The sequence below is a fragment of the Condylura cristata genome, unplaced genomic scaffold, assembly GCF_000260355.1.
Source record: "Condylura cristata isolate star-nosed mole 26May11 unplaced genomic scaffold, ConCri1.0 scaffold00007, whole genome shotgun sequence".
Taxonomy (NCBI): Eukaryota; Metazoa; Chordata; class Mammalia; order Eulipotyphla; family Talpidae; genus Condylura; species Condylura cristata.
In genome coordinates this window covers 16240674-16250666 of record NW_004567108.1, presented here as the reverse complement: position 1 = coordinate 16250666, position 9993 = coordinate 16240674, and the positions used below count along the sequence as shown (strand labels likewise).

At 37.5% G+C, this 9993-nt stretch overlaps 1 protein-coding gene across 1 annotated transcript in view; it reads left to right on the top strand.

Annotated features, from left to right (window-relative positions):
* Positions 1 to 9993, top strand: part of NADK2 (NAD kinase 2, mitochondrial) — a 32712-nt gene that overhangs the window by 449 nt on the left and 22270 nt on the right. Inside the window, 1 exon segment of the mRNA XM_012721712.1 lies at positions 9 to 167. Coding sequence (XP_012577166.1) covers positions 9 to 167 — 159 coding nt within the window.

Below are 9993 nucleotides of genomic sequence, written 5' to 3'. Positions count from 1 at the left end.
TGGGGCAGGGGCAGCCGCAGTCGCGCGAGCTGGCAGGCTGTGGCAGCCGCCCCGACGGCGGCTTCCGCCCATCCCGGGTGGTGGTGGTGGCCAAAACCACCCGGTACGAGTTCGAACAGCAGAGGTACCGTTACGCGGAGCTCTCAGAGGAGGACCTGAAGCAGCTGGTGGGTCCCGGCGTCTCCCGCCTCAGTGTCCCCTCTCGGCTCCAATGGGCACCCTGGCTCCCGCCGGCTTTGGGGGGCGGCTGCGCCCCCGCGGCAAGACCTCTCTGGACGACCCTTACTTCTAGCGTGCCATAGATAGCACCCCCGCCCCACTCCTGTCCCCCACACCCTCTGCCTTCGCTCGTGGCGCCCCCTCGTCTGTGTGACGGGAGAGTGGGGAGATAGAGGAGAAAGGGTCATTGTTATTGCAGGAACACCCCACCCCCAAGGTAGGGGCACCTTGAGGAAGCCTTGGAAGAGGACTCCACAGTGGGAGGGGTTTGGGGATTCGCTGGTGTCTTCACTGTCACCACCCCCTTGTTGAGTAAAATTTCAGCTCTGAGAGAGGTGGGCTGGAGGCAGAGGTCTGGGACTCTGGGGAGACCTCCCAGACCGCCTACAGAACCGGGGGGTCGGGGACGCCACCGCCGCGGGCAGGGGAAAAGAGGGCATGGTACTACGGACACACCCCCTTTTCCTTTGCCGGACTTTGAGGCCCTGGGACTGGAAAAAGCCCTTCTGGGTGAGCCTTTCCCATGCTGGAACGCGCTGATCGTCCAAGATTCTAGCAGTTTATTAAAAAGCACGCGTGCCGCACGTTGGTGCTGGAGAGCAAGTGAGAACATTTGGCTTTGACTATGTTCTTTAGTGGAAAGGTCAAGACAAAGGGCAGAAAACAGTCGTGTGTGAAATACGGAGCCTGCTTCTGTATTCAGGGAATATTCAGGGAAAGCCCCCTGAATATTATCTTTCCTCTCTTCATTTGGAAACTTCTGATCGCTCCCACTCACAGCAGGAACAGGGGAGTGAAGGTACCGTCATAAGCAGTATGTCCAGGAAACTCACTGCAAACCTCTTAATTGTTGACACGGTGCACCAGAAAGTTTTGGATTTCATTGCCTAGCCATAATCTTGTAGAGTTCTGTACACAAGAAGATAGCCTATTCTGAGCTTCTGATAATGGTTTGTAGGCTTCAGATTTTTGTAACAATTGTTGAGGCATGAAAATGAAATGGTAAATCACCTACTTAAGTACTGACTTTATTTTCAGTCTGAGCTTCTTGACTCTGATCACTTAATTAAGAGGGTCCCTGCATTCATATGATGTTGCTAGGCAGGTATGGATTTGTTTTCTTTTCCTTAAGTAGCACTTTATAGAAAACATTAGCGTCATTTAAAGAGTAAATCAGCAATTTGAACAGGAGATGGAGCAGTAAAGTTTTTTGGTAGGTAGTGAAAGTAAGGTGTTGCAGGAAATAGTAAATGTCAGAAGCAAGTACATTGTTTCTGTTTGGGGAAGGCTTATATCCCTTGGGTCTTCATTTTGCATTGTCTACCTTTTATGCCACATATCCATAAATAAATCCTTTATATAATTTTGTGAAAGTCTCCCAACACAACTAAATATTGTGCGCTTGATTGGCATGTTCAGTGTGGGGTTGGTGATCCAGGATTGATCCAGGAGTTGTAGGCCCAAGTATTATGTGGTTAAACTTCTGATGAGTCTCCAAGGGTGAAAATGATACTTTCTCTGCAGTTTTATTGTCAGTTTTCATAGTGCTTTAAGCTATATCGATGCAATATTAGGGTTGGACTAGTAAGCATCTTTACCTGCAGAGCTGAAATTTTTGAGACTGGTTATCTTTTTCAAGCTTTCAAGCAAATGGGTGACATTTGAATTATTGCTACATTAATTTTTAGATTGCTAAGCTGAATTGCCACTAATAAAAACTTTTTAAGTGAGTCTTTATAATGTTTGAAATATCCATTGTACCCATTTGAGTATCTAAGGAGAAGACTCAAATAGGTAAATATTTGTCTACTGCTGGGTATTACAATCAGCACAAGAAAACTTTGACGTAAAACTTATGGACTAGAGAGCACAGTTCTGTAAATACCAGGTAGTGAAGTAGTTGTCACTTTAATTAAATTTTATTGGGTTATTTCCTTATATGAGTCTATCATTTATATTATGACCAGTATTCAGAACTGAATGACATTAAGCAGATCCCAAACCAGAGATCAGGGACAAGCCAAAAAATTTTGAGGAGTCTGTGTTAAGATGTAATGTTGTTGACTTTTTTAAAAGATAGTAAGATAGTATCTTTATCATGTGAGTTGGGTTTTAAAGAAACGCAAGTGCGGATAGTATCATGGTAACTTGAAACTGTGTCTTTTTGTTGTGTTGGTGGTTTTGTTGCAAAATTGGTCTCTATTAGGTTACTATTTAAAATGCAAATGAAAGAGGATTGCATGCCACTACAATTTTATACTCCTACCTCTAGTGTATAAGTTTCTGACTTTGTATAAACTTAGAGGAAATCCCTAGATAATATCCAGAATATGTTTACATTCTCCACTTCTATCAAACTGGGTCTGAGTTTGAATTTCAATTACAAAGTGTGAAAGATTTGTGGGATCTAAAGTGAAAGCAGTGTATATTCTTTCATATTTTAATAGTTACACTTTATTTTTAAATCTTGTTTTTCCTTCCCCTGACTATTATTTTTGTGTGTATGGCTGTCAGTAGAGGATTTCTAATCAAGGATTTTACCTCTGTGGGCTCAGGACTTTGTAAAGGTTAAAATATTATAGCAGTTTACTTGAACAATTAAGAGATGCAGCTATTGGTAAAAGTGTAACTTTTTATTTAATTTTTTCTTCAAGATTTATTTATGCATACAAGAACTGTGGTGTAGGCCTGGGGGGTGGGGGTGAGGAGGTGATTCACCAGAGACAGTGGTGAGAAGAACTGAAATACTCTGCTGAGGGGAGCAGGAGATGAGATAGGAGAGGTCTGCTGTGTCTTGTGGGTCAGCTCCTTGATGGAGGGATTAAACTTAATCCCTTCTGCCACCTGGGAGGTCCATGTGTAGCTTTTTAAAACAGGATCCATGACACTCAAAATTTAGACCTTTAGATTACTCAAAGCTGACTGGAGAGTGTTTTTGAAATAGTAAATATTGCCTTATTGTAAATAAGTAAATAGCAAATATTATAAATAATAAGAAATGCCTTATTTGCTAGAGAGAGTCTATTTTAACATATTTAATGTATGCCAAATAAGAGTGACTTTTACACCCTCTTGTCCCTCACACAACCCAAGAGATAGTCTCCCCTAATAGTTTCCATTTTTAGTTATTTTTAAAACTTGTCTTAATAATAGATTAGAATGACTTCATTTAGCAGCCTTTCTATTTTAGATTAATTTATTCCTAGTTATTGCTCCTTAGCAGATTTAGAGGTTATAGTGCCTTGGATTGTGTTTCCTGTACTCACTTTCCTGAAAAAGATGTGTAATTTAAGTTGTAGTTCTTGGGAGGTAACAGTTTGCCACATGATGTGCAGTGAATATCAAACTGAAGAGTATGATCGGGAGTACTGCCAGAGCCTCCCGCCTCTCAAATCTTCAGACACAGGCACCAGGCCGCTCTATCTAAAGTGAACATCTTGCTTCTATACGCCTCTGCTAGGGGATTTGTTGAAAAGCAGATACCTGACACACTGTCTCCCTGTCTCTCCGTGTCTCTGTCTCTTTCTCTTTCACACAAGTACCCCTCTGCCCCACCCCATCAAGCCCGTGAGTGAATCTAATGCCCTTGTGGAGAACTCCCACTCTGCTTTTCTGAGATATAACCTTAAGGTTTTTTCACCTTGGATTATCCGCTTTTAACAAGCTCTCCAGTTGTACAAATGTTCTCCAGATCATACTTTGAGAAACACTGCTGTGAGCTAACCAACCATCAAGACTTTTTAGTGTATCAAATAGACTTCATGAACTATCACCTGTCTACCTCTTGAGTTTCATTTCTGATTCGTTCTTGTCTTGAACTTAATTTTACAATAATCTCTAACTTTTACTTTCCATTTAGATTTTGTAATGACTTAAAAAAAAGTATGTGTCAGTAGTACATTAAAATGTAAAAGATACAGAAGAGTATACAATGAATAGACTTTTTCTTGTACTTATTACTCAGTTTTTGCCTCTGGTAACCAGTGTTATCATTTCCTCATGTTTCCTCTAAGAAATAATCTACACAAATAAATCAACACATTGAAGTCCCCCTCTGCTTTTTTACTCAATTATAAACTATTTAAATTTTTCTGCATCTTGCTCCTTATTTTTCAGTCGCCTCTATAGTGTTCTATTGTATGTAAGCCTTACTTTATAAAAATAATAGTTGGTAGTGAATTATATTTGTGTTAATTTATTCATGTGTTAATCAAACTCAAAGATCTGAAGGTAGAATTGCTGAGATAAAAGCCACATGCAGGGCCCTCCCTCGGCTCTGTCACATAGTGCGTGACACAGTGCGTTAAAGCACAGCACTTGCAAGCTGGCTGCAGAACTTCAGTGCCAGATACCAGCCCCAAAGGTGATCCACATGGTGTGGCTGGCCTCTCCTGACCCACCCACTGCTCCCCTCAGCACTGTACTTTGTCAGTCTGCCTGTTCTGTCCCCACTCTGTCTCTGGTGAATCCTCTTACCATCTCTGCACCTCTGGCCTGTACCCCAGTTCTGTATGCATAAATAAATCTTTTTCAAAAAGCCACATGCAATTGAAAATGTAATAGATATTGCCACATTGTACCGGTGCACATCTTCACCAGCAAGTGTGAAGATGTTTCTTTTTCCATAAACAATGTATTAAATTTTGATCTTTGCCAACTGGTAGTTGAAACAAGATTTTAGGGTGGTTTGATTTATATCCCTCAGTATCTTTACTTTTGCAGCCCTCTTTGCTTTGAGTGTTTCTGCATCATCTAACCAAGTATTGTTCTTCCTTTGAAGTCAAGCTGAATCACTGTTCTCACCAGCTATCCTTGTTAATCTTGCTGTGCCTCTCTCTAGCCACCAAAGTTGTATTAGACAGTCCTCACAATCTAGAGTATAATTGGTGTCTATTTTTCTTCTCTAGTCTTTAAACTATTTGAGGGTAAGAAATGCACTCTCTCCACCTTCCATTTCCATTGCCTTGCCACCTCTTCCCCCCAAAAAAAGTGGGGAATGGTTTCTGATGTTTTTTGAAATCATTTTTAGTCCATTTCTTCCTGTGGTTTCCTACCTAGGGCCCAATCTGTAGCATCAGTTTTCCAGAATGTGTTAGTTGCTAGAGCTTAAAGTAGATTCCCAGCAAAAATTCTCTGAAGTTTTATGGATAAATATATTTGAAAACAGGAGCCTTAACAAAAGATGATTTTTATTGATCATGGGGTTTTTCTGGTAGAAATGTCTTAAATTCTGTGAGGCATAACTTGGAAAATAAAGGCATATATTCCCAATGTGGAAAATAGAGGCATAATTCCCTTCCATAAATGTCTGCAGTTAAACAGGAAACTCAAAAAGATTTAAAAGAATACCACAGTAGCTGAAATTCCACCATTAACAGAAGTATTGACTAATATGCTTTTTAGAGCCCTGATTTATAGTCTCCACTGTAAATCACTTATCTGGGAGGTTTAAATTTGCAAATATGTTGCCAGTTGTTGCGAGACTGTTATGAGCACATTTTTTTTACTGTGATCATGTTTCCCATATATTTAATTACATTAATTAAACTGGGTAAAAAAAGTGTTATTGATGCAAATTAGTACCTTCTCAGCTAGTAAAGTATAATTTTGACTTTATTTCACTCATTGCCCTTTGCAACATCTAACAGAAATGTGAATTTCAAAATAGCAGCAGTTATTTCATGCCTTAGAAATACTAATTTATATATATATTTATGTTCTTCATAATAGCCACTGGATGTGGATCATGCAGGAAATTAGACTAACTTCTGTAAAACCTATGCATTCATAGAGAGTTAGCTAATTAGCTTGCTTCTGAAAGCTGATAGCAGCAGTTATTTAATGCCTTAGAAATACTAATTTATATATATATTTATGTTCTTCATAATAACCACTGGATGTGGATCATGCAGGAAATTAGACTAACTTCTGTAAAACCTATGCATTCATAGAGAGTTAGCTAATTAGCTTGCTTCTGAAAGCTGATAGAATATGATAAAAAACAGGCTAGGTCGTGGCCTATGTAACTTAATAATTATAGTTGATACTTAGTGACCCCGTGAGAGTATTAATGGTTCTCAAGCATTCTAGATGAATTGCAGTCGTTCTAAATTTTGATCCTGGCAGCACAATAATATGACTTTGTAAACATGAACAACTAACCATCTCCTTTTTATCAGCATCTTTGGCTTTTTCTTTTTTTACATAATTTTTATAAAGATCAAATTAAATCTGTAATTTACATAATTTTATTTGAAATGGCATAATTCTAAAAGTAAACTCACCAAATTATGTAGCTAAAACAGCACATTTGATCACTTCAAAGTAAATTCCTTTGCTAAGGTCACTGAAGTAATTGAGGACTTACTGAATTTAACTCTGTTTAGTATTTTGTTTTAGTTTGTTTCTTGAAATCGTGAAAGTTTTTTCTTTGGGTTAGTATTTTCATAATGGAGAAAATAATTATAGAAGTTATGATCTGCTTTAAAAATACTTACCTTGCCATTATTGTCTACAGTCCTACTCCTTTTTCCTTACAGAAGTGAAGTGATGAGGGTCAGTTTTGATACTTAGGACTTCTGGGGGTGGTATGAAAGTAGGCTTCTGATGGTGGTAGTTTAGGGGAAGTGAGAAATAAAGATTTTCAAAAAACACTCTAGTTTAGAAATTCCAGGTACAAGCTATTGTGTAAGACCAGATAGAAGTTGACTAGAACTCAGGCAGTGGCAGTGTAAATTTGTTAAGAACAGATTGGAGAAACAGTTAACTATGCAATTGCTGCTGACTGGAGATTGAGTGGGAAGGGAAAATCAAAGGTGACACTTGGGTTTATTCTATTGATTAGGTAAATGATGATTAGTATTAACTGACATGTGGGGCTTAGAAAGGCTAATTGGAGAAGGAATGTCTAATCAGGTTTAGATGTTTTGGAGGGAGAGATACTTGAGCTACATATATATGGACATAAAGGTAGGTATTTGAAAATGTGTTCCTTTTTTAAAAGATGTTATTTATTTATGTATAGAACTGGGATGTAGTTTAGGGGTGCTGGGAGGTTGTGAGAGGATTTACCAGAGACAGAGTGGGAGGTAGTACAGGTGGATCCAATACACTGGTAGGGGGTGCAGTGGGGGAGTGGGGAGAATATGGTTTAGTTCCCTGGATGAGGATTGGATTTAGGCCACAACAGTGATAGTGTGCTAAGATTTAACTACTACTCCACCAAGGAGGCCCCTGAAAGTGTGTTCTTTTATATCTTAAGAGAAAGCAGGAGCCAGTGGTACAGATTTCAGGTTACTGATGTGTAGTTTTAGATCAAGTTCTAAGGGATGGGAAGATTATTCAAGGAAAAAGTTAAGTGCGATCTGATAAAACCAAAATGGAACCTTATGCAGTGCCGCCATACAGAGGAGGAGGTAAATGGAATTAAGAGAAAAATGTAGAGGTGAGAAGAGAATGGTGGAGAAAGTAAAAGTGAGCACCTGGGAGAGAAGATAAATGGAACAGAAATGACACAAGATAAATATCAAGTAGATCTGAAGAACTAGAGGTCGGTGTGCTAGGCCTGATTACCTGATTGTACAAGGCAAGTCATTTACTTTCTAGCCATTAATTAGGTACACTAATCAACTTAAGGCTTTTTTTTTTTGAGTAAGTTTTCCATTTAGTTAAGTGGATACCCTTTTAAGAGTATTTAAATTGTGCCTAGTAAGATCACATGCCAAACTCATTGTCTCAAAAGATTGTGTATTTCTTGTGTTTTAAATTGAAAAGACCTATTTCTTTCCCTTCCTGGGCCTCCACGAATACATGCCTTACCTGGAGAACAAAGTAGTAATGTTTGCCAGATTAGTAAAATACATTTAAAATTTTGTTTTTGTAATATATTCAGTTTTGATTAAGTTGCTAATTAAACATGTAGATCATTTGGAAAACAACTATCACATCTGAACTGAAGTGTGGTAAATTTTTGTCCATTGAGAATTCTCCTCTATTTCTTTCCTGCTATGTTGTCTTACAATATCAGCAATATGAGGAAAATGTTGGATCCTGGAGATTTTGTAGGAGGAAACACAGTTGCTCATATTGAAATGTGTGCTTTTGTAGATCTTTGAGCTTCACACTGCTTTTTCCAAGTACCCAGGTGAATAGTCTTAGACAAGTTTTTAAAATATATCTAAGAACTGACTGGAATTCTTAGAAAAAATGCTAGAGATTTTCACACCTAGTGTTTGGCATTGAAGAATTGAGAATGTCTTCTAAATTTCAGTAATTTATCAATCTCTTAACTATCAAATGCTTTATAAAGAACTCGTGTTCTTATTTTGTGTAATTTATGTATATTTTTGAGTCTTAAAAAGTTTTTGTTTAGAGAGGTAGCTAGAAATTCTTCTCAGTCTTTGAATATCATGAATCATTTGATCAGTGACTCAACACTTTGTAACTGATGTTCTTAAGTGGCTTTTAAAAACACTTTACCTTTTCTTTGCTTAGTTTAGCTAGTCCATGCTAATGAACCTTACTAACCTAACAAAATATGCCTTTAAAGAAAATTACTATAAAAACTTACATTCTCTAAATATATCAAGCATGAATTATTAGTTACTTGACAAGAAGAAATTTGAGTGGGAACAAGAATTTATGATGTGACGTTTTTGTTCCAGTGTTGTGATGCTATATGAGCTTTGTATTAATATTTGAAAGTTTAGTGTTGGTAGCAAAACTTATTAAAATCATGGAAAACTTAAGGTTTTTGGTTGATTTTCCAAAATTATTTTCCCCACAACTCAAGCCTTCTTTTATCATCTCAAATGAGTTTGCTAACACTCAACTGTTCAGTAGTATTAATTTTCTGGAGTTTGTTGAGGGCCAGGAAGTAAGCATACAGGCTTCTGAATAACCAGACTAAAATTTATAGTACTCACACAGTAGGTACTTTATTCCCCAAAATTGAAACATTGAAATCTGGAAAGGGCATCATTTAAGTTTTATATATTACAGATTAGAAGCAGAAAAATGGGTGAAGCTACTATAATAGATTTATATTCATTTGAATTTGTTCTCATTGTCCTTAACAGTTTTCAGTGTTACATTTAGTACATTTGATTGAGCTCAAAATGAATATATAGTAGGCACTCAGATATTTGCATAAATTTAATTTTATTGTAGCTTAATTTCTAGCTGTGTAAAAACACTTTCATTCTTAAAATGGGTTTAGGAGAAGTAATTACTGTAACAGAGTAATACATCATGGTTACTAATCTGTGAAAACCAGGGACTTGATTTTGAGTGTTTATTTGAGGTCACAGTTAAGTATTCAGAGGCGTATCAAAAACAGTTTGTGTGTACAAGTTAGATTGGAGATAGCTGTTGGGAATCACTTGTCTCAAAATACAAATCTCTTTTAATGCCTTCAAAGGATATCCCCAGGGAGAGAATAGAGACAAAAGTTCTTTTAATTCATATTCATTGAAAAATATTGATGCATTTTTAGTGAAGTCATAGTTGATAATAATAATAACAATCTGGGTGTTATTGGTATATTTAGGAATTTTACTCTTAGAATCTCTGACTTTCATTGTTGATTGAAATGGAGGATTATTATTATCTAGGTTATTGCTTTCTTTTAAAAAATATTCCTGCTGTTTGTTTGTTTTGTCTAAATATAATGAAATGTATTTAGGTATCTGTCCAGTGTACAATTGTGAGTTAACATCTGTGTGCTAATTTTCAAATAGCCAAATGCATTCTTAGCTTCTCTTTTGAGGAGCTCTC